At 39.3% G+C, this 25,531-nt stretch overlaps 2 protein-coding genes across 4 annotated transcripts; both read left to right on the forward strand.

The window, feature by feature from the left end:
• Nucleotides 1-508: 508 nt before the first annotated feature.
• LOC135488502 (heterogeneous nuclear ribonucleoprotein R-like) lies at nucleotides 509-16,040 on the forward strand. 3 transcript variants are annotated; one of them, XR_010446991.1, is made up of 16 exons: nucleotides 509-593; nucleotides 1,423-1,563; nucleotides 1,878-2,092; nucleotides 2,549-2,578; nucleotides 3,949-4,056; nucleotides 4,203-4,379; nucleotides 4,517-4,652; nucleotides 4,887-5,116; nucleotides 5,330-5,506; nucleotides 5,756-5,883; nucleotides 6,153-6,202; nucleotides 6,587-6,756; nucleotides 6,974-7,139; nucleotides 10,736-11,276; nucleotides 12,027-12,089; nucleotides 12,427-16,040. XR_010446991.1 is itself a non-coding variant. In XM_064773136.1 (13 exons), exons 2-13 carry the CDS (start codon nucleotides 1,428-1,430, stop codon nucleotides 7,325-7,327), a joined length of 1,911 nt encoding a protein of 636 aa, XP_064629206.1. In that variant the 5' UTR covers nucleotides 509-593; nucleotides 1,423-1,427; the 3' UTR covers nucleotides 7,328-8,133. The 3 variants fall into 3 exon arrangements, 2 of the variants coding, with proteins under 2 accessions (XP_064629206.1, XP_064629207.1); XM_064773136.1 differs by lacking the exons at nucleotides 10,736-11,276; nucleotides 12,027-12,089; nucleotides 12,427-16,040 and having other exon boundaries at nucleotides 6,974-8,133; XM_064773137.1 differs by lacking the exons at nucleotides 2,549-2,578; nucleotides 10,736-11,276; nucleotides 12,027-12,089; nucleotides 12,427-16,040 and having other exon boundaries at nucleotides 6,974-8,133.
• Nucleotides 16,041-16,526: 486 nt separating this feature from the next.
• Nucleotides 16,527-21,523, forward strand: LOC135488061 (fibroblast growth factor receptor substrate 2-like). Its single transcript, XM_064772452.1, has 2 exons — nucleotides 16,527-16,621; nucleotides 18,175-21,523. The coding sequence occupies exon 2, from the start codon at nucleotides 18,232-18,234 to the stop codon at nucleotides 19,636-19,638; it is 1,407 nt and encodes a 468-aa protein (XP_064628522.1). The 5' UTR covers nucleotides 16,527-16,621; nucleotides 18,175-18,231; the 3' UTR covers nucleotides 19,639-21,523.
• The last annotated feature ends 4,008 nt before the right edge of the window (nucleotides 21,524-25,531 follow it).

The following is a 25,531-nucleotide window of genomic DNA, read 5'->3' on the forward strand; positions in this document are numbered from 1 at the left end:
GACTTAATGACCTACATACAGGCTACAGCAGCAGTGGCCACATACTGGTAAAGCTAAATGGTCTTGGGCAATCATTGAACCAAAGGTGTGACTAACTTCAGGCCCTAGCTGTAGTGCAAAACTGATAGTGAAAAAGTGGGCGTGGCCAGATCCAGGAAATGTTCCAGAAACCAAAACAATAATAATAACAAAGACACGTGTTCTCAAATCCTCGATGATCAACCTCAACTGCAGGTTCCTTCTCTCGCAAGAATTGTACACCTCTATCCGTGCGGAAGGATTCATGGGAACGGTTAATAATTTTCTTAATCACAGCCAAAATGATGGCTACTTTATAATATATTTATTATTCACTACTTGAAAATTGACCTTTATTAATCGATAGGCAAGTCGCTGATTTTAATTTTTCGAGTTTTGGCAAGAACACAAAAAAACAAGACGAAACGACATAGATTATGCATCGTGATTGAAAAAGTGACGCCCCCGTAGCTGACAGGTCACGTGATAGACTGCCGCCATCTTCTTTGAATTTGTGGAAGTACGCGATTTCTGGTCTCATATTTTCATCATTTTTTCCGTGGTGCAAATTTAATGTAAGTATCTGACAATGCAGGCATAAAAATAAATATACATGGTCCCTGCCAATGTATGTCCGGAATGAAAAGCATTCTACTGTGTGGTTGTAATTTGACCAGAAAGTTGCATTTCTTGTTTTGGTATTGACGAAATGAACAAAAGAATGCTCCCCGTTTTACGCACCAAGTTTGCGAGCCCAGTGTATCGTTGTTGTCGCAAATATGCCGCAGTAAAGTGTTTGTGCAGTTGCTACGGTCAACCGTGCAACAGATGATGCCTCTTGCGGGATGTTCTTTGCTCTTGTTGCATGAGTAATGTTCCGAAATCGAACAGCGCGCTGAAAAGCTCTGCTCGGTTCAAGGACAAAGATGGCGGTTTTGTAAACAAAGAAAAGATGGCGTCCCAAGCATACATTACGTGAATAATCAATTACATGATCATAGCGAAATGAGAGGGAAGCCACGTACATCGTATACATGCATGTATGAATGAATCATAATCGTATACAATATGAAATTTGTGATTATGGACAACATGCTGGCAGGCAGGCGCAGCTGATATCGTAGTATAGATGCACACACGGAGCAGAGCGACAGTGACTGACATGTGACTGGTCACTCACTCTAGTCAGACTAGTCGCACTGACAGAGACACTTATTAATGTTAGTGTTGCCACGCCAGTGTTGGAAACTCGGGCACAGGAGACGGTGTCACTCACTGACACCGACTGACCGAGTCGCTGCCAATGAATAAGTTTCACAAGCTCTGCTCTGGGCTGCCATAGGCCTGAGTGTAGTGTTCTTTTTGATATCACAGCATTGACAACAGTGTTATTTACCTTTGTAGGCACTATGGCTGGAGTAAATGGAGCCGAAAGTGAGAAGATGGACACGGATCCGCCAAGCCTTGCAGAATTGACTACGTTGTTAGAAAAACATGGATTAAACCCAGAGGTTATCAAAAAGATTGAAGAAATACACAGAAAAGGTAACGTCCATTAATCTTTCAGATAGATTACCAATGCAAAAGATTTGGGTTTCAAATAATCGGGCAAGGTTCGATTTTCCACTTGATTTCAGACACATTATCATTAGACTAGAGCAATTTTCCTTCTGGCAACTGCATGGAAATCCTCAAAATCAACCTCTGAATGGGGTTTTCTTTTCAATGTACATGCAGCCAATAAATAAGAAAATGTTAGAATCATTGGTGTCCTTTGTAGTGTGATCTTTGAATCTGCCCTCGGTCCTGATGGAATCCAGAAAACTCGCGGTTCACTATGCATCAACTTTTTTCCACAGACCCAGACTGCCTTAAAAGTGAAGATTTGGACGACCGAGCTCTTGATGCCCTCAAAGATTTCCCAGTTGAACATGCACTTGATATCTTGGACCAGTTCAAAGTGTCGTCCTTGGGACACGTCACAAATAAAAGTTCTTATCTTTGTGGCGTTATGAAAGCATACAGACAAGAATACAGAGTGCATAAAAAAGGTCCAGATGAGGCAAAGATAAAAGTGAGTAGTTTGGCTGTGTTTCGTATGGTGAAGCACATTTTTCGGTTATTTGTCAATATCTATTGCTTCGTAGTTTGCTTGCAGATGCATATATCACCCGCTTTTCTTGTACCTGCACCTTTGAATGTGATGTCCAGTTTTACTGCAATCGTAGTAACAAACCACCAGAAGAAATGGCCTCTTATTCATATCGCAACTCAACTTATGATATTTTTCTTTGCTACCACCCTACATCATCATACATGTAGATCATTGTTGTGCTTTGAAAACTGAATGTGCCTGAAATATTATATGGCTGCTTGACCGTCTTGGCTTCAGAATTATTTTCATTTTTCAAAATGTAGATTTGTAATGAACAGATCCATTTTGTATGCAAGTTGACAACATCTATAAAAAACAACCCCTTATCTGTATATTGTGCTCCTGTGCTAGCTTTTCTTTGCTCCTTGCTTCCAGAAACTTTATGAAGTAATTAAAACAACCTTGGTATGTATGCGTATTTGTCGCCCCTTGACTCGACATGGTTTCTTTGTGTGCATCATTGATTTGTTATGAGATTGGTAACCAGCACTAGCAAATATCAGGACACGTGGGTGTCATCAGGCTCTGTTCTGGTGGCTCACAACCTGGCAGCCGGCCATGGAATCATGGGAGAAGGGACTCGATTGTGGTGAACATGATCAGACATCTCAGCTGTCGACACTCAATTTCTCTCATTCAATGATCTTACTGATAAATCATGTTTGGTTGTTTTTTAAGTTTCTTGCACCTATGGTGAAACTGTCTGTCTGCAGCCTTGCTAAAACAGCGTGTATACATGGCAATGCCAATACAAAGCACAAACAAGTGTTCAAGAATATTTTTTGAAATGGAGTACAGGTCAATGTTGAGTGAATAACTCTGTAGCCCTTGTGGACAGATTTTTCAAAGTCAGCAATTAGTGAGCAGGCAAATGAAGAACTTTTTCTTGTGATCTTATGTTAAAAAAATATGAGATCCTTGATGTTGTGTTGTCAGACAGACAGTTCATGCTTCTGTATCATTCTCAGGCAAGGCTAACAACTCGCAGTACGTCAATGTCATAATATGTATTCATTTGTCTCGGTATAGACACAAATGGGCCTAGTCTTAAGTGGATGCGAAACAAATACATGTTGCAGATGTTTCAACCTTGTCTTAGTCTTGGTTGTGACAACGAAATATGATGATTATGAGAAGATAATGGAAGTCATTTCTAAAAAAGTGACTCAATCAGGTGATTTGTTGTCAGGCCTGGCATTGTTTTTCCTCCCTCTTCATAACATTCCTTGCTTGTCAGAACATAGCTGTTGAGACTCAGAGCCACATTTTTCATTGCTACTTTTATGCCTCTTGTTCATAATAATATTCTTGCTCACAGAATTTCAAGTTGTTTTGGTTGCACATTAACTTCATAGTCATATCAGATTGTCTAGTTTTTGTAGAAAGACTGTCGCAGCATTTGCACTGTTGGCAAACTTTTCATGTGTGAATTAATTTTTTTAGTTCAATGTAACTTGAATAGTCTGGTGACAATCTTCTGAAAACTGCCTCAGTGTCAGTGTAATACATTCTGCTATAGTTCTAACCATGCTTTCACATGTATCTTGACACTGTCTGCTATCACTACAAATGGATAGTTGACAAATTAGTTCTATTTCAAGTAGATGCCCCTGTAGATGTAAAATATTTCTTCAGTCATGTCGAGATAGTTGAGTGTATTACAAAGACAAATGGGCCTTGTTAAAGCTTGAATTGAGTGTTTAAAATCGCTTTGATTTAAGTGTATGTGTTCATGGCAAGTCTTTGTTTTACAGTGGTCATAAATATATTTTCAGGAAATCTTGGAAAGGACAAAATATCCTCTTGAGGTCACAACAGGACAAAGAAAGTATGGTGGTCCCCCACCAGATTATGATGGCCCAGAACCGGGACCAGGACAAGAGGTGAGGTTCAGACCAGTCCTTTGAAAGAATAACCTGGGCAATGAAAACTTCACTTCGGTTCAATTCACTTGTAATTGTGGCATTTAGTAATTGGTAATTGATGATCATTTTGAACCACTGATTTTATTTCTTCTCTCTCCTTGCAGGTTTTCTGTGGGAAGTTACCTAAGGATGTGTATGAAGATGAACTGATTCCTCTGTTCGAAAAGTGTGGTAAAATTTGGGATCTGCGTATTATGATGAACCCCCTTGAGGGCCAAAACAAAGGTTATTGCTTCGTCACGTTCTGCGATAGAAAAGGGGCAGAAAATGCTGTCGCACAGGTGAGTTCTTCAATTAAAAACTTTGGTTCTACTGTATCTGTTAAGTAGGCTCTGTTGTCAATCTGAGCCAGTATGCAATTCATCTTGTCAATGACGATTTCAAAGTTTGAATGGCAATCTTCCTTTTATCTTTATAGCTGAATGACTATGAAATCCGCAAGGAGAAGAAACTCAAGTGCAATGTCTCGATCGCCAATACCCGGCTCTTTGTTGGTAACATTCCCAAGGACCACAGTGAAGAACGGATTATGGAAGACTTCGGAAAGTTCTGTGGTAAGCTGATTTTTGTAGCTGTTGATTGCTGGAATGAATTGGAACGGAGAAGGAGAACATCTTGGCAACTGGCAATGGAAATAATAAAGTTTTCCTCTGTTGTCTCAGTTTGACCTGAGTCCGAGGCAAGTCTTAGTTTCAGTTCATGAATGTTTTGTCCTTGTGTCTTCTCCAAAAATATTGTGTAGTGATTGTAGTTTGCATAGATTTCAGCTTTGGTTTTGTTGATTTCAGATGGGATCAAGGATGTCATTGTCTACAAGTCAGCTGACAACAAGGAATGGAAGAACCGTGGATTTGCTTTCCTTGACTTTGACAGCCATAAAAATGCCTCTGCAGCCAGACGAAAGATACTGAAAATCCTGGCCAACCCAGCTAATCCCAGTAAAAAGAAGATCCCATGGAATGCAATTGTCGATTGGGCAGATCCACAGGAGGAGCCTGATGATGAGATAATGTCAAAGGTATGCGAGTAGCGTAGAGCAAATAAAGTGTTCCCGTGCTGTCAGCATGTGAAAGCTTCATGAACTGATCAAAGGCAATGCCTAGGGTTAGACCAATTGAGCCAATTCTATTCTGGAGCCCACCATAAATATCACTTGAGAGTCCCTAGAATGTGTCTGTTTTGAAATTAGGTTGGTGTTCAGTCATTGAGATGTTTTTGTGATGTTTTTCAGGTGAAGGTCTTGTTTGTCAGTAATCTCACAAGTGATGTCACAGAGGAGGTGCTGAAAGAGAAATTCTCAAAATATGGTGAACTAGAGCGGGTCAAAAAATTGTCAGGTTATGCATTCATCCACTTCGAGAAACGGGAAGATGCAGAAAACGCATTGAAGAACGTCTTAATTGACACGGTGAGTAAGCAGATAGACATGTTTTTTGTTAAAGGCTGTGTTGCCTATAGAATTAGGAGAATGTTCTGCTGTGCTGAGAATATTCTGTAGGCACTGTTGTGAACAAAACACAGTTCTGCTAAGATGTAGGTTGAAATGTGTGACATATTTTCCCTTTTGGTAGGGGCCATGGATATTAGTCCCGGCCCAGGGTTGTTCCAATCTTGGTTTCTTAGGTTCCTTGCTTAATATTTCATTTTCATTCTCCAGGAAATTGGTAAAAATCAAGCCCAAGTATCACTTGCCAAGCCTCAGTCTGAGAATGCACAAAAGAAAAAGGAAATGAGAAAGAAAATCCGGCAAAGGCCTCCAATGTTTATGGGAGGTCCACCATTCATGTAAGTAGATGGTTGCAGTTGACGATGCATATTCCTTTTCATCATTACCTGTCCGCTAATTGAGAGATTCTGTTATGTCGTTCTGAGGTGAACATGGGAAGTCTCATGCCAAGAAGGTGGAAGCCAAGAGCAGTAGAGGATCTCTTCCTTGTACTTCATTGAAGTTCATGGCATGAAGAGATGCATTTTAGCAAGCAGGGTGGTGTACTGTGACACAACAGAGGTTATGTTATTTGAAGCTCATCTTTATGGCCTTTCCTCTTTTTCAGGGGCGATAGAGATCGAGGCAGATTCGGACGCGGTCCATGGGGTGGTCCAGGCACGAGTACTTTCTTGATTATTCCATCAAATTGGGGGTGGACTATCCACTATCCATGATAACATTGGATCGAAAGGATTTCCACTTACTAACTAACTTCGGACTTGATGTTGAAGTCCTGTCGCATCCCCTGCATTACCTCCTCTATTTACTTCTATTCTGGGAATCCTTTATGGGGAATAATTAGAAAATTAGTCTGCTACAAACATTCATGTTTTCTGTTACAAATTCAGCATTATTGACAGTGTGATATTAATGTATTAAGATCCTGTTCAAGGCAGTAATTTTGCCCTGTTGAAATGTTTTAGTACATGTGATATTCGTATGATAACTTCCTGCTAAACATACAACTTTTCAGTGAAGATTTTTCTGTTTATTTTGCAGATATGTACTCTGACTACAATATGTATGGTGGCTATGATCAGGGTTATGCAGGTGGCTACTTCGACCCCGTCTATGATGCCCCAGCAAATGATGATGGTTATGGCGACCCTAGCTATGGATGGGGATACCGAGGGGGACCCCCAAGAGGCCGAGGTGGCCCACGAGGCGTTGTAAGTTAAAGTTCTTTTCTTTGAGTAGTTGTCACTTTGACAGCAATGATTTTTGAGAGCAAAGAACTGTTTTTCTTCCTTTGAGTTGGAAAAGAAAATTGGTGGTTTCTCTATTGATCATATTCCAGGATTTTTGCAACGAGTGTTTGTTCCACATGAATATGAACTTAATGTATAGAAGTTTTCAGTTGTGCATTGTTTTTTAAAACATTTACAGGGTATGCGAGGACCAATGGGAATGCGAAGACCTCGTCGGGGAATGCCTGTTGGACGTGGTCGGTCCGGTATGCCAGCAGGCCGTGGTGGCCCACCAATGCGAGGTGGTCGTGGTGCTCGTGGTGGTATGGGTGCTGGTGATGCCAAGCCACCAATGCGGGGAGGAGGTAAGCGCAAGGCGGGTGGTGACCACATCCAGGGTGGTGGCAAACGCCGTAACGTTCAGGATTACAACAACCAAAATTGGGGTGAAACACCCATTCCACAGCAGCCTCTTCAACAGTCAACGTATGACTATCAAGGCGACGATTCGCAATGGTACACAGATTCATTTGGTGGTCAAAATTGGAACTAAACCTTCTCAACCCACCTCCAAAACTTGGTGCCTATGGTGGCCAGTCATTTTTTGATAACCATCAGAAAACAGTATAATCTCGGACACCCATTGCAAAAAGGGGATTATTGAAGTTTCTTGGGATTATCATTCTTGCTTCAGGTGGAAGAAGGGATATCAAAAATGTTACTGTTTCTGTTCTAGAAACTCAGAGAAATATATCAGGTCATATATGTTTATGTAAATATATATCTACATATTCTTGAGCAGCTGTTTGAGAAAATTCATTATATAAAAAATTCATTCAAAGTGGATTAGTTTTGAGCATGCTGAGTCGACAAATCCAGTCACGTGTGTATAGACCATATTCATAGACATCATTTTATGAAACATGAAGCTGAAGGCGTGGATTATATCTGTTATTATTTTCCTGCACTAAAAAAAACAACAAAAACTGCCAAAAAAACTTATCAAGATCCAAAAACTCAAAACTGAGAGACAAAAGATCAGGAATATTTCGAAAAGAATTCGAAAGTCGCATATTTCTTTGATCAGATGATGCTTTATTGCCCAAATTGGCGACATTGTAGTGAGGATTAGCATATTATTATTTCTGTGTGATTGTGTCTTCAAAATTTGATCATCTGCATTGATTTTGTACTCGTACTACTGTTTTGATAGTGGAACCTGTATATTTTAGAATTGGATCAGTTCACCACAGTAGACTGCTTGTTTTACTTAATCATTTTATTCTGGCTTTGTCTCCGTGTCATTGGTGTAAGCTTGACGTTCAAACTGGAAATAAATAAAGTGTAATACGTTTTAAATTTTTTCTGATTTTTGCTATTTTTTTGGATATCGACTTCACAAAATTGAAATACAAAATTCTAATTTTTGTTGACTCAGTGTGAAGCTTTTGATGTCCCAGATTCAGATGCTGAATGATTTTAACTATGGTGTAACCTGCTGTCCCTGGTTGTGTTCTACGTCTACTGGCTGCTGTCAGGTGTGGTGCCATTCGGGAAGCTTGTGTGTGAAGTGTCGCCAACCTATGTATTGTTTAGTAGTGATAGTGAAGACACTTTGCACGCATGCTTGAAGAATGGCCCCTAATTTACATCCATCCATGCCCGTTGATACTGTAGTTTTCAGTTTTGTTGACACTGGGCAAAAGCAATTGGGTAATAGATTATAAGGAAACCACTTTGTCGCCATCCATTTTTGTGCAGTGTGAAATGTCGTCATGTTGCATTGGAGATTTTGAAATCTTCGGAATTACATGAAATGTCAATCGGCATGATGTACCTTACAGTTTGCTGCAGGAAATATGTTGTGACAAAGTGGTTATGTTATCTGTGCTGCAACAATTTTAGGAGTACTGTTTTGCCAGGATCCTGATATTATTCTTGACAGAAGCAGGCTTGCTGTATCCTGAATTACTGAAAATGAAGGCTGAATTTGCCTAGCATCGTAATTGTCCCCAAAAATGCAAATATATCGATATGAACGATCAATAAATGTTTCTCAGATCTATTGTAAATTCAACAAGAATGAAAACATCAAAAAATCGCTCTGGTTTATATTCAGTAACACTTGATTCAAAGAAAACTGGTGTTTGTGTTACATGCACCATCCTGCAAATTGGAGCGTCGTCTCCAGACCAGAAGCTTTTGAAATTTTCTTTCTCTTGTCATTCATCATGATGGTGGTAAAAACTGAAATTTGTTGTACACAAATAAAGATTTTCTATTTTGAAATTTCTAAGCTTTTTCATCCCATCGGTAAATTTTTTACCAATGGTTGTTTACGGCCTTGGGTGACGCTTTTCTCGAGAAAACTACAGATGAATACATGTGTACAAGTTGACATTGGAGATGAATTTGGTGTGATGTCTAGTGGATGACCGAGACTGCTACATTATGAGACTGCTCTCATGTGTCCCCAATAAGCAACTGTTCTCCTTAAGAGTGAAGTGATGTTTCCCTTTGTTGGCTCGCACTCTATCGTGTGTTGTTGGCAGTGCAAGCTGTTTTGCAATTGAATAGTTTATTTCCATCTGAAATTTTCTCAAATGTCTACCCTTGGTTATTACAGCATGTATAAATTCTATTGCTGTCACTGTAGTGGTTCAATATGTTAGTATTAGTGTGTTGTTGCAGCACAGGTAGGAAGTCCTCCAAGTCTCGCTTGAGAAAAAGAGTGAACAGAAGTAGTTCATTTGCTGCCAGCTTATAAAAAAGACCATTGCTCCTAAGTGCCTTCGTGCATTTACTGAAAGTGGGCTATAGAATGTACATTGGACAGTATATAATGGAGCCGAAATTATGAAGTATTCCCCTATGGATTATTTTTTAAAGAACGGGTAAATAGCTGAAAAACGTCCATACCAGCAGTTGTCTACTTTCTGTGTAATGGGAGTCCCAGAAGTTACTGATGGCGTCAATTTAAGTATGCCTGTGAAGAGTGTTAAAAGAACGTAATTTTGATGGTCTATGCTTTGATAATATCCATTCATATGGACATGTGAATTGCGCTAGACACTTCAAAATGTCAAAGTCGGCACTGTAAGCTGTGAACATTACAGATTGCTGTCAGTTTAACTCGGGACTCCTAAACATGAAGTAGGTGGTCTGTTGTTCCTTCCAAGCATCTGCAATTGTGACCCGTTCTCGCGCAAAATAAAAAGTGGTTTTAGAGTTACCTTTTGAACGTGACCTTTATGGTGGCCGATGAATTGGTGTTTGAAAAATAGTTTGGTGTCGTGACTTGTCGTGTTATTCTCGGAACTCCAGAATGAGATGGCGATTACATTTCTGTGTTTTCTTCAGACATGTCTGAAGGTGTAAACTATGTGTCGGTCAGTCACTTGTGTTGCAAAATTAGTGAAGCTAAACTTCATTCTGACATTTCATGTTCAAATTCGGAGGCAGGGAAAAATACATCTCGGCAAAAGGTAACTCCAATTCGAATGTATTGCATGTCTTATTCCGTGTGTGTCTAAACTGGTGCCTTACATAAGATGAATCTGCATAATCAATGTGACTGCAAATTTTTATCAAGCTGATCACCATGAGCCTCTGGGAGAAATACCAGTGCTTTTTCCTTGCCTACACAGCTTTTCTCAAAAATATGGCTGACCATCATTGAACAAAGAAGGTTTTTGCATGCTTGACTTCTGAAGAATATGGCTGAGTTATTGCTGGTAAGCTCAACCAATCACCAAATGTACTACTCTGCTGATGCAGCATACATTTTAATGAGCTGCTTTGGAGACTTCGAATAAAGAGAACATAGCCTCAGTTGTAAAATTGTCTGTCATTTCGCAATTTAAAGTCCATGTAAGGCACCAGTGTCCTTTTCATAATTTTGTTGCTACTGGTAACTAATTATGGCTTTTTCTTTTCTCTTTTTCTCCCCTTGTCACAAAAGCGAACTCCAAAAATTGATTGGAAATAACCAAAAATTATCATCCAGCACAAACTAAAAATAATTTGGAATATGGCCTGATCACTTCAGTTTCAAAAACATTGTGCGATGTGCAGAAACATTTTTATTATTATTTCACATTTGATGGTATACATTTTGTGCTTTTGTAGAAAGAAAAACATTTTGAAAGTTTGCAGCTATTCATATAGTCATCAAAACTAAAAACTAGAAAAATTATGTTTATTTAGGATTATATAGTAAGCCAGAATTTGGGCATTTTATTTATGTGAGGAAAATGCATTGAGGAAATATGTCTTTTGCCATTGTGCACACTGCTGCAAACTGTCATCTGTCAGCATATGGAGTACTTGGCTTCATGATCTGGCTGTTTAGGAGGAACTGGAGGTTGGCGAAAGCTGGTCTTCGCAACAGCGCAAGTCCCATTGTCAACAAAGAGGAGCCAGTTTTTGTAGGCATCATACCCGTCAGATGATAGTGTTATGACGACAGCAGTGGACAACGCAATAGGACCATGAGGTATCAGGTAAATTTCAAGTGGAAGTCTGCATTGATTGTCACTCCACGGCATTATTGTTCTGATTCATAGGAAGAGACCCTGTCGGGCAGACTACATGTATTTTCTCCGACAATCCAAAATCTCACCAAAAAAATTGCGAAGTTTGCTGGATGCATATAAATATTCGTTTAAGTCTTAAAATTTCTGTGTTTTCTTTAATTATTCAAAATAGCCTTTTTGGCCTGCATGATTTCTCAAATCAATGGTATGATTCTTTTTATGCAAACATAGCCTGCCGGGGAGGTTGGTTAATCGCCTAGTTCATGCGATTTGGTACTTTGAATCGTGGGATTGATCTCAAATACTAGAAACCAGGTACTACAGTTCAATGATTTATACGTAGCTCCTAATTGCAGAGTTGGGTAACAAACCAAACTTGATGACAGGCTCTGTTGCAGAAGGGGTTTGAGTACCTTCCTGAGACTTCCTGCCCCAAACAATATTCTCGGGTGATTCAGCCTGTCGGCATCTTGAAGTTGCCCTACTTGTTAAACTGTGCATGTTGCTGTTGACACTCTGCTACCTACTGGAAGTTGTGGTCTTGTGAACGTGTCGGTTATCGTGCTTTTGATCAGATATCTTGGAAGTTGGGGATAATTGACTGCTGGAGGCTAATCTGATGAACTTTCGGGGCAACAATATTCAATCAAAGGCTTGGGAGTGACCGCTGTCATAATTTCTTCGTCTTTAAGTAACGTTTTCTTTTCCCTTTTATAGAAGGAGGAAATGGAGACAGCCTTTGACAATCAGCTGTTTGCCTCTAAAATAATGCTAGTTACGGTAAGTATTGAGACATCCTTGTGGAATATATCATTCAGTGCTAATCTTTTCGCAGGCCGCAGCAAGACCTAATATCTTGTGTGTGCTTTGGGATTTCAGTATCATGCCATTTCAAAACTATTCTTTTAGTATATGGCAGTGCCATTACCATCACAATGCTGGTGTGCCCCTAGGTTAGGTTTATAGGATATTGAATCGGGGGGGGGGGGGGGGGGGGGGATGTATAGTTAAGGTCTTCTGATCCAATTCGCTACCTCCTTGGACAATGGCACAAGATTTGGAGTCATAACTCCAGATCTTCAGTTTGTTTTCTAATCTGGTGTGTTTTGCTTTGTAGGTGTTGCCCTTGCTACACATGGGGTTGTAGCAGGAGTTTGCTACCAGAAAGGAGAACAACAGTTGCCAGTGCCACATACATAACTCAGGGACAATGTACATATTGGCAGCTCTTTTATACTAAGAACCGCTTCAAGAGTGGAGGTCATTGGATGATCCTTAGGGAGCTCATTTACAGCATGCACCGGTGCATGGCTGCTCTTCACACCTCGTATTGAGTGTGTGCAGGCTATGGATCATCTCGTGATAGTAGTCGACAGTTGTTATCATGGTGTACTAATAAGGATACATGATTTAACTTGGATGTGCAGATCATGATCGAATGGCAGTTAACATCTTTGAGGAAATAAACATTCGTTAAAAATGTTTTGAAAAGGTTCGGTAAATTCAACCAACACCTGATATTGTTCTCATCCGAGTGTCAGGCTGATTGTAGTAAAAGGGAAAAGCTGACTTAAAATGTTAAATCAAACTGACAGAACATAATTGACGAGTAACTTTTGAAAGCACTCAACTTTTTCGTTTTGGATCTTGGTCTGTGCGCAAATGTGAATTTTCCCCAAAATTGTTACCTTGTGTACAAATAATTCCATATTTTGAGATGAAATCTTGTATCGAAACAAAAAAGATGAGGTGCAATTGGCACCGGTCGCAGTTGTGTTTGTCAGTTAGATATGTTTAGATAGTCCGAAATTATTTCAAATAATTGAGACAGCTTTTTGGAACAAATGCTTTTGATACTGCGCATGGACCTTAGAAAAATGTATGAATCTAGTGAATATTAAAAATTGATAATAAATATTGTATGAAACTTTTACTTGGCTAATGGTCATATTATGTAATTTTGTCATGAAAGTGTGTTGCACCCAGAGGGTTATGAATTATATTTTGTATTTAATTTGAAATTAATATTTGTGAATGACTGACTATTCATTGCAAACTATGCAGTGTCATTTTGGGAATATTTTGCCCAATTACTGTAAACTTGTTCACAAATTTTGCTGTAGACTGTGTTTACTGCCAAAATTACAAGAGATTTTAGCGGGTAAATGTTGCGAATATTACCCGAGTTACAGTATACTTTTTAAAAATTCGCCTTCATGCATGCAAGCCCTTGGGGTTGGGACTAATTGTGTTGTTTTAGATTAGTAATAGGGAATATGAAGCCAAAAGTGGCCATGGCTAAATAAGAAAATACAATTCATCTGATGGCACCTTTTCTGTTCTGATGGATTGCTCTGTATGAGTGTGGAACACCTTCACTGTTTTTTTGTTATATTTTACGAATGAATTGATGACAAACTAAAACGAAGCACAAACAGAAAACGTAATCTATACATGTATGTCATACTATTTGAAAAATCTTGATTTTTCAATTTTTTATCTAAATTAAGTTTGACATTGAAATTTGATTGTGTTTTCTGTGGAGATAAAAACCGTGAATACTTTCTGCTGTATATTGTGACTGCTTGTCTATATTTTTGTTCTGTAAACCACTGTACGTGTAGTATGTAAGGAAATGTGAATCTAGATATTTATCGAATACCATCAAACTGTAAAAATGTTCCATGAATTTCATGCTAAAGAATCCATTGTAAAATAAAACTGTTCTACACACACATATATTGCGAATGGGTGTCTTTGCAGTGTCAACTTGGAAGGTTTTGGCCATTTAACATGTTTTTTGTATTGATCATGAAACTGCACATTGCATTATATTATAGAATATATCTGTTTAATTTATTAAATTCGGTATGAACCATGTATAGGTATAATTATTATTGAAACGTTTTGAAAGTGACAATTCAGGCCTATTAGAAAATCATATTCCAAATAATTAAAACATTTTAACTTGTGTCTATTTGAGAAATTTGGAATTATTCAATAATGTGAAATTTTACTCATTTGCTTCAAATGTACTAGTATATTGGGAAATGTTATTAACATGTTGAAAATTGTATAATGATTTTTTTTGTGTATTTGCGACCTTGAAATGAAGAACAACATTACTGTTCCAGTGATCTTCTTCCTTGAGAGGATCTCTCTGATTCAGTCGGTATGGTGACATCATCATGTGGTTCTGCCTAGAAGTTTTTGGGACTTTCTTTTGACGAGGGTGGGTTAGAAGTATTGATTATTACTTTATGCTTACAAAACTTTCGGTAATGCATACGTTATGCTTCGTATCATCTGAAAAATAAAGGTTTCTTCATACACTTTGAACGTCCTTGCTGGAACCCCCAACATTTTGAAACCATTCTAGCTGTAAATTTCTCTCAGATTTTAGTTGTTGATCAAAAATTGAAGTCCTTGTGTGTATCTTTGTCCTAATATTTTATTGCAACAACTTCAGAACCATTTGTTTTGAAACATTGACAACAAAAGGTTTTGTTCTGACCAATTCTGTTAGAAAGACAACTCAGGTCTGCTCAGAATACCAACCAAGTTTGGCCACCTGGGTATTTTTAGAATCTCTGTCAATGTTGACAATAGGTTAAATGAATAATACATGTAATACCTCCAGTATCCTGCTCCTTGTGACTTGATAATAACTATGATGAATTTACAGTATAAACATTTCTTTCATTTGAAAGGTTGGGGTAAAACCTAAAAAAGCAAGGAATTCTTTTGAAAGTATTAACTGGGAGTCCCTCATGTACAGACGAAACGACCCTCATTAGGATGTGTTGGTGCATTATCACACTTGACTGCTCTTGGTAATTGGTTCCATTCAGCGCTGAATTTCAGCTCTTCCTCCAAAGTTAATGGTATTGCGAGTAGACCTGAACAAATACACATTACTAGTATTTGCAAGTGGAGGGGATAAAACATACTGCACAATTCTGACACTGTGTGCTGTTTGTTGGCACATGTACAGGCTCTTTCTTGCCAGTGGTAACTTGCTAAGCAGTATTGGTCCTTATATCCTCTTCTTAGAAGTTCTGGTTATCATCTCCCACAAGCAATACAATGTATCAGCATGAGGAGACAGAACGATAGCGATCGATCAGCCAGAATTTGATATGCACAACCCAATTGGGCAATTGAGATTTTCCTGGACTGCCTGTGATCAAACTTCTTCAGACCTTCGCTTGAATTGGATCACTTAGTGTAGCCAGGGAATACAGGCAAGAACAGAAGGGTTAAATTGGCCACCTTTGGGTGACTAATATGCACAGTAAGGGCACTAGGTCATGTTTGATTCACAGCTAAATATATTCCTCATACTAGCTTGTTAGCTGATAACATAATGTATGTGCATTGATGTACATGAAACAACATGTCAACATGCTTTCTAACAACCAGGCCCAGGCTAGTTGATTGAAAACTAAGAATTTTGATACCAGTCTCTACAGGAAATCTGAAATAGGTAACTTGTTGCATGAACTTAAAAGACAGTGAAGTGATCTGACCTTGACAGGAACGAGAGCTAAAATAGAAGTAGGTTGAAACTTAGTGCAGTTGTGTGTGAATCTTTAACCTCCCCTCTGGAGTGCAACATTGTGTGCAAGCTGTGATCATGTGCATTTATTGCTGTGATAATGTGAAGATCATGTCTAGTGGATGGATATACGTTTGGGTTATGTCGAATAAATTGTATATCATGAAAACTGATCTTGTCTTGAGTTCACTTTTGATGCCCATTCTTCCAGGAGAACAGGATTCTTACAGTTAAAGTGGACTATTGTGTTTTAAAAATCCAAGGAAAACAAGCATAAAAAAGACCACTTGTGAAAGCTGAACCCATAGTTCTGACTTTGGACATCCTGCACAGGTCTGTGCTGGTTCCAACTGTCACCTTGTCCTTAGCATTTGCCTCGTGGTTCGCTCTTGCTGTGATAATGACGGCATCATATGCATGCTATTCCCAAAGGAATGGTGCCAGTGGTCAAATGACTGGAGTGTCCATGGCCAAGACACTTACATGCTGACTTTGTTCGATGTGCCATCTCTAGGTCTATAAAAAAGTATAAACGGGTCGCGCAAAGTTATCAACTTTCTTACGTGTGGTCCTTTAACAGCCCGTACACTGTCGCCATCTATAGTTGGGTTCTAAAAATAAATATGACCTAATTCCGAGGTCAAGGTCGAAAATATTACAATGGCGAGAACAAGATTTATTTGGCAGGGAAACCACCCAAAAATTATCTCTGAGACCCACGGTTGTTTATCAAAATGAGTTGATAAGTGAAACAGTAAGTATTGAGACTTTATTCTAAGCAACCAATATCGTTTGGTGAGTGAAATTAGCCCGAATCGGGTGCAAAATCGTTGACATTTTTTGTGATCCACCATCAAAAATGATCCATGATGAGGTCCTGGATCCGGCTGCAGCATGCATGTATTTATGCATGCATTGACTATGTTATGTACTTTCAGTTTTTAGTTCCAGTGCAGCGTGTATAGTTCACCCTCGGTTAAAAATCCCTGATCGGAAAAAGTTGGATCGCATTCAACTATATTAAATCCGTTGAACAGTGGCCAGCGCTTCTTTAGTCAACCTATGACCTTTTTTGGGCCTTGAACGGAACGGGGCCAATTGTAGACTCGTTCCTAACCCTTTCATTATGATAACATAGTCTGTCATACAAATAAATGGCTTGCTAAATAGATTGTCCCCATGACGTCGTCAAAGATGTCAGCTGGTACCGTTGAGTTTACTTTTGGCAGCACTCGGCAGGGCCAGGGGCCGGTCACCCTAACAGTAACAGCATCCACCACCATATCACTATCAGCGTCGACCAGGTTTATTAGTTTAAAGATGGTCGGGTATAAAGTCATCAAAATAAAACTGAGTGCCATTAAGTAAACAAAATATTAAGTACATCATAAAATACATTTGCTGAAAACTTCATGTGTATTAATTAGTGTATTAATATTGGTAGAATTTAGGGGGTTGTGTACTTACAAGGAGGCCAAAGCACATTCCAAACCTGTGTGTGCATGTGTACAATTTTGAGTAGGGTTACATTTAGAAGCGACCCCTTCACAGGAAGTCCGAACTATACATGGTGTCCAGTGAGTCAGTCCCTTCTGTTTTTCCACCACTGTATAATTACATAGTTAATACATGATGCTGCTAACACCCCTATCTGTTTGTAATTGATCTGTTGCATATCTTGCTCGCCACAATTCATGATCAGTTCATGGGCATGAATTGTCTGCTTCCCAACAATGTCACAATGATGTTGATAGGTTGACCGGTCTTCACATCATTATCACTCTGTGATACAATGATGAAATAATGACACATTTTACCTTTTTTTTTCTCTCTGCGACAGTTTTGTGATTACAATTCCTGCTGAGTGTCCTTGTTTCAACATAATCTGTTATATACTCACTAGAGTATGATTGATCAAGTACCAGTGCACGGATGTTGGCAACTTTGATAATGGGGATGAACAGGCTTTGTTAGGTTATGCATAATTACACTGTAATTATGTCTGTGTGAGTTCTATACTTTTATCAGGAAGCCATGTATGTTTGAAACCAAAATTGTGGATAGGTGTATTTATTTTCAACTGGCCATCTCATTTTCATGTTCTACCAGTGATTGTACACATTTTCAGAGTGTTACCAACCGTGGATATTCTGAATCACTTCCAGAGTTGTTCCCTTTAGAGCTTCCACACATACACAGCGTTCGTGTGATGAAGTCTTGAGAGTGAGAATCAACAATTACAAGATCAAAAGATTGCAATAGGAATTTGTTACATGCTTCTTATGTACAACCTTCTTATCATTACAGATTGACATCTACATGTAGTGTAAGACATCTGAGGGGCCGAAGGGTGTATCCTCCACCATGGGCTGTACAATATCCACGGGGGAGAACGACTCCAACCCAAGGTTATTCAACGTGTACAATGTCGATGATCAGGGCCAAGAGTTGACACCGGGAAAAATAGAAGTTGGAAACACAGAACTGATTCTTTACCAAAAAAATAAGGAGCCTATTCGATGGCCCTTGCGTTGTGTTCGGCGGTATGGCTTTGATGCCGAACTGTTTTCTTTTGAAAGTGGGCGAAGGTGTCCCACAGGACCTGGAATATATGCTTTCAAATGTAAAAAGGCTGAAGCTTTGTTTAATTTACTGCAGGAATGTATACGGCTGGCTGGGCAAGAAGAACAGGAGCGCTACAACGCTTCTAGCTCTTTACCCATGAATGCCATGAGTGTATCTCGAAATGATTCCCTAGAAACTGCTCAGACAACTAATGCTGGTAATTTATTGAACAGTAATATGTTTCCATCTCAAGGAGAGGAGCCCGCATCACCTGGTCACCATTATGTGAATGGAGATATTGCTTCTAAACTTCCTCCAGGACCCAGTGACAGTCGGGTCGCCTCAGATGAGGAAGGGGACCATGAGTACATGAACGCTAGGTTACCTCGGCCTCCAAGTGAAGAAGCTGAGCTGATCCCTCTGGCTGATTTGAATGGGGTTCGTGTGGAAGTGGAGGGGGTTGCTGAACCTGAGGATATTGAGGATCCTGCTTCATGTGTAAATTACGCTGTATTAGATTTACCGCAAAGTATGGAAAGTCTGAGCCATGACACAAATGTTGCCAATGAACGTGATCGTAAGGCAAGTGCCTATAGTACGGACTCTGATACACCACAGACAGTTGCTAATTATATGAACCTAGACTATGTTCCCGATGAGGCTGGCACTGCAGCTTCTGCACAACAGGACTCAACATACGTGAATGTTAATTCTGAGGGTGTAAATCAAAATGGTACACGAGCTGGGCGAAGGGGCAGTAGCACCAGTAACAATCTTTTGAAGCGGACTTTACAAAAGCAAGCTTCGCTCGAACAGCATAATTATGCTAATCTTGACCTCATGCCAAATGGCAATGGCACAGCACCGCCGGCTGCACCGAGACCTCCGATAGCTACGGTGACAGTTCCACCGTCTGCTGCAGCCGCCGCAGCTGCGGCCCGAAGCAACGCTACAAGGAATGTCAACTATATCCAGCTCGACTTGGATCATAACAGTGATGTCTCAAGTGTAACCAGTACATCGCCAGCATCACCTAGAAGCATCGGATCAAATGGCCCGGAGTCGCCTGTTAGACGACCAATGGAATCGTATGCCACCATAGATTTTGACAAAACTGCTGCTTTATCCAATTCTGCTAAAGCATCCAATGATGAAGGGTCGCGGAGAACGCGGCATAGTAGCACCGTCAGTGACCCTTCTTACTAAAAACACGAGCTGTTGGGCTGATAGCCAAGATATAACTTGTATGTAAATGTAAATGTAGTAGTAGAATTTACAAGGATGGATAAGGACATGACAATTTTTTTCAAAACGAGTCCAGATATGTTTTCTTAAAATATATAATAAGACTTTTTGCTGAGTGCTGGTCATTTTTCACTTTTCAGCAAACTTCGACCTTTTTGAACGAATTGTGCTAGTCATGTTTTTAAATTGTAAATTTGTGTGTACATTAGCTAATTTTTTCCTGGTTTGCGTGGAATTTTCGAATCCCTTTGGCAGCTGGGACTCACTGATTGGTAAATTCTCAGTTGTTCCCTCAGTCATAGTCTATCCCTAAGGTGTTTGTGAGTGAAAATTTTATTTACGTGACCCTGAATTAAAAATACACTGCCTGAAAAGAAAAATTGAATAGGTTGCTTGGGGTGGAGATGTATTTCCAAGCAACTTGTCCTCACTTATTCAGTTTGTTCTTGGTTGTACTTAATGAGACCATTTTGTGCATTGCCTTCAGTGTCCATTTTTCGTTTAAATGGGGGTGGGGGGCATTATGGTGTTATGCTTAGCAACATTGTATACATGCACACAAAAATTGCCATAACTCTTGACTTTTGACCTGCATTTAGAAATAATCTTTAAATACCAAATCGGTCAGTTCAAATCAGGGCAGTGACATGCTTTGATAATACACAGTGTTGTTCCAATTTGTAAGTAGCATAATGAGGGTTAGAATTACTGTGGCATGTCCTGTTTAAATTTGCGATGAGTCAGCAGAGTTCTGGTGGGTAAATAAATTGGCTAAATGACATACTTACACATGATTCTGGCAAATTCTGGTTGGAAAGCAATTGTTGTCTAACATCTTTGCTTCTTTAGATAAATTTCAATAATTGGTGCTAAGAAGGAGCAAAAGGGGTATGGAACTAGACATTACATGACACCAGTGCTGGTTGACAGTTTTCAATTCTTGTCTGTCAATGTCGCTGTAGTGGGTATATAGACGATAGTTAACACATCAGTGGAATAGGTCAGTCATCAATCGGCCCTGCAGAAACTGGCACAGATCCAGGGGTTTCCCTTGTTCATGGTGACCTATGATTTTGGGTCATTGAGTGTCACCAGGATTGCCCTGAAAATTACATCTCGAAGCATCTAGATTTCAAAACTGTCCTGCTGACTTTACCTTTAAGAGCGCCAAACAGTTTTCAGAAAGTATAACGTGGTGCAATTTTACAGGCAGAAATGTTTAATGTTGCATTTAATATTATGAGAGATTTTGGCTGATATAATACTGATAATCACTATAGTACTGAGAGTATAAAAAGAGGTATGAAAATACGGTGTGTACTGATTTTATTCAATGAGCTCTACATCAATATAATTATGGTCTTTATTAATGGCGTACTTGCACAGTACATGTAGTGGTTTGTAGTACAGTGGAACCTCTCTTAGCGGACACCTCTCTATTAAGGACAACCTCTCTATTAAGGACACTAGTTTCAGTCCCAAATAGGTTGCTTCCATTCAACTTGACATCTCTAATCAGGACACCTCTCTTTTCAGGACAGCATGTGTCAGTCCCGAGGGTGTCCTTAACAGAGAGGTTCTACTGTATATTGTGTTATACATACAAAAACTTCCAGCTGAGAAATTTGTCTTGCTGTTGGGGGGTTTCTGCTTTCATTCATCACATCATCATCTGGATGGTACTTCCCACATCGTAGACACGCGTGATTTTACCACCATGAGCGGACCGTGATAATTTTTTTACAGGTTTAGAGGTTAATGTATTGTACCCAGTTGTCTGTACAAGGGTTTCATTCTGTACATTTTTATGTAATAAGCAGTGTTTTGGATCTACTGTGATTTGAGGGATTTGTGACTCGCTCTACCAAAACTAGGCGCTTGCCGCATCTGAACTTGACAGAATGATACGGACTTGTTGTTCATTTCCCTATTGTAGACCTTTTGTGAAATGTGCAAGTTCAGATGCGACAAGCGCCTAGTTTTGGTAGAGCGGGTCACATTTGTGGACTTAAGTGAATTAACAGGGCATGCACTTATGGTAATAGAGATCTTGTGTAAAGGCTATTACAGCCATACAGTACATGCAGTTCTGAAATTGTGTACATTTTCTGATGTCTCCAATAACTGCCCTTTTGACATCAAATTGTCAACCCAACTCTTGCTGTTCCATGATGGTAAATGTACTAGAATCTATAATAGATGCTGGGCAGAATTGAAGATACTTATACCAATCATATAACCTCAAAGTGCTGGAGTTACGTGGAGCTTGAAATGTCCTATAATCACTGAAGTGTAAAATGTAATGCATTAGGAAAAATCCCTTCTATTTCACATTTCACACTTGATGTGCTTGTTATTATCGGGAATATAACCCTCAGCAAGAACTGGTACTACTTGTGTGAATATGCTTTGTTTTAATGCCCTATCATATATATCCTTGCTTGTCATGCCCTCCTAACCTTCAGTTTTATCGCTCAGGTGACGTACAATATTGCCACAATGGATTGGACAGGTGCATGAAGTGCAACTGCAATATTATTACCGGTAGAACTTTTTAAAAAAGTAATTTGACTGCTGACGGTAGACCTACATTGTCATGATGGTGACAACTAAAAAGTCAATCATTCTATTACCTGGTATGCTTCCTGTAACTGGTGTGCAACTTTGGTGTTACATGTGTGCCTCAAATAATATTACATTCTAGACACATGTAGCTGGTTCTACTGATACTTCCATTATGTCCCATAACACAACTGATTTTACAATGGCTGTAATATTTCGTTGATAATCCATTAATCCCTTACTCCAGACAGCCCCATCTTTAAGGACCAATGGGATTTTTAAGGCCATTTTTACCAAGCTGTCCCCACCCCAGTCACCTGTCACTCTACTCTAGAAGTTCCCATCATTAAAAAGCACATAAAAGAAGAACCACAGGTTGTGAGAAGCTGATATGAATTCCCAGTGATGGGGACTGGCGAAGGATATTTCCTTGGAAATGTTGTGGGTTACAACGCTTGCTATGAGATGCATTTCACTAGTCTTAAATTCTTCATTCTGCTGGGCTACTCGGTATGATTTTTAATACCTTGATTTGTATTTTTGTGTTGATATTTAGCTAAATGTTGTCTGCAGCTCTCTTCCATTGGCATTGCTTGGATGAAAACAACTCCTTTGCCAGGTGGTAAAGTGGCTTGAAATGATTTGCCTCATCCAAACACCATACCAGTGTTGTCAGAATCCTGGCTGGAAAAATCATGCAGATGTCCAAACATGAAGAGTCCCTCTAACTACAATCTAGTCGCCACGGTTTCTGTGCCCATACTAGTCGGTAGTTGTTTTGTGTTTTGTTAAATGATAATTAGACGGTCAAAACTTCCAAATAAAAATTATTGAATTTGATTGTTTGAAATCAAATTTGCATTTACAAGTTATGGCATCAGTTTATAAAACTGGAATTTTACGGTGCATTTATTTATTTTCAGTCTTAATTTTCAACTGAAGTGAAACATTTTTGTGAAGGGCAGTTATATTGTTTAAAATTGAGCAAAGACCATTTGAGTTAGAAACATGGCTGTTTATTTATTATAATTTCTACTGCTATTGTATGGCAGCTCTTCCTTGTTTGTTTACTTCACTTCACAGTAAGGTGAGAGGTGAGACCTTAGCATCATCGAGGACATTATCATATTTGATAGCAATTTATGAAATCATAAATCGGGTTGGGTTCCTTCTCATTTTGCAATCATGCAAGTGTATATGGGCGGGACTTTTTTCTCACCTCTGCAAGGTTATGAGGGTGGGATTTTTTTTCACTTTTATACACAACATTGTTTTGGGTGTATAGCCAATATCCAAACTGGTACACAATTCAATTTTCTAAATTTTTTATCGCTACAAGTTGAATTTTCAAGGGTCATTGGTATTATATCAGTCCCAGAGAATTAACGAATACTGAATTGAAATCAGTGATAATTCTTTGGAAAGCACATCTGTTCTGTGTGTTTTTATGTCTGACTTCCAGTTTATTAGTTGTACAGCTACATGTGCATTGTATTGACCATTTAGATCCACCTGAGCTCGATGTGTGAGTGTAGCAATTACATCAGTTGGAAGGCTTGTATGATTCTTGGCAAGCTGAGGAATTGATTATCCAGGGTGAGGTGGAAAAAAAACACCCAGAAAGTTGTATAAGTGCAATTAAAGCGCTGGAATACGATAGCGTTACAAGTTGGCCATTTCACAGAATGAAGAGGGCTGGTGAATAAGACTAGTCTCGTCGTTTTTGTGTGGTAGTCTTTCTACGAACACACAAAGCGTTGATGGTAAATCTGAATCATGTCTACTGTAAAATCTAATACTGTTTATATCATTAAACTGCTTTGCCATTGTCTTGGCATATGAACAACACAATTTTAATTGTGCACAGTTAATTTTATATGACCGTGCTTGTTCGTGTCCGAGCTAAACTGTCCAATTAAATACCTGCATCATAAAAATCATGTACCATAAGGATAATTCTGACATTGGGGGCACAGTGTTTCAATGTTTTCATAAACTTTCTGGTTAGTGTTATGTGACATGAATTGTTGCTACTTTGCTTCAGACCTTCATCTGACAACAGGCATTGCAGCGACATGTAGTTTATACAGCTGCACGTATTATCTAGCCATGCTAAAGGTGAAAGAACGAATTTTGAAACCATCTCAGAAAAGTCACTTTCAACTCAATCCTCATTGAGCTGTGGCTATTAAGTATTCTAAGCTGTATTACCCTGAAGTTTTGTAATGGGACATGTCCGTGTAACTCTAAAGGTTCTGAAATACATGTTAAAATGTCAGTTGTAAAATTCAAGGCAGGAAATTTTGAGACAACAACAGTAAGACTTTTAAACCAAGGTATTAAATAATGATTCTTCCTGTTCTGTTGTGAGCAGTATTACGATCACAGTGTACATGTATATGTATATATCATACTCATCTTGTACTCAGCCATTGGATGTGCAATGAAGGAGAATAAATAATATTCTGTTACCTTTGCTTTATTGTTCTTTAATTTCAATTCCTGATAGGTTTTAAACCCCATGCAGTCAGCAGTGATTGATGTCTGGCTGACATATGGATGCAGATATCAAACTCGTCTGCAGGTCTTTTTTGTGATTGTGACTTCATATTATGGTTGTGACTTTGTCCCAATGCAGTCAGCAGTGATTGATGTCTGGCTGACATATGGATGCAGATATCAAACTCGTCTGCAGGTCTTTTTAGTGATTGTGACTCCATATTATGGTTGTGACTTTGTCCCCATGCAGTCAGCAGTGATTGATGTCTGGCTGACATATGGATGCAGATATCAAAATCGTCTGCAGGTCTTTTTAGTGATTGTGACTTCATATTATGGTTGTGACTTTGTCCCAAGGAATGGTCGGGTTGCAATGTCATTACAGGAAAGCTTAATTGTTTTGATTGCAACTTTATCCTGGGTAGTTGCATCCTGGGTGGATACAACCCCATGATCACAGTCTGGTTGTGTGTCCATCCTAAAAAGCATGGCATGGTTGTGACCCCATCCAGATAATGGGCATGTACTTTACCCTTTCTCTCTTGCTGTGACATGCTCTTACTGGGTTCATAATCAAGAAGTGGGTTCGACTCCCAGAAGGATCACTGCTGTGATCACTTTTGTCTTTGTGTCCTGGGTAAGGCCTTTAGCCCTACTTGCTTCACCCTGTAGTAAATGGGCACCTAGCTGCTGAGATACCCATGTGAATGTTGAGTCTAAGTGCAGCTGGACTACTCTCCCAAGGAAGTTGAGCTTACAGGAATGCACAGGCTAAAAGCTTGGGTGATTACAT

Source organism: Lineus longissimus, chromosome 5 (genome assembly GCF_910592395.1).
Source record: "Lineus longissimus chromosome 5, tnLinLong1.2, whole genome shotgun sequence".
NCBI classification, from domain to species: Eukaryota; Metazoa; Nemertea; class Pilidiophora; order Heteronemertea; family Lineidae; genus Lineus; species Lineus longissimus.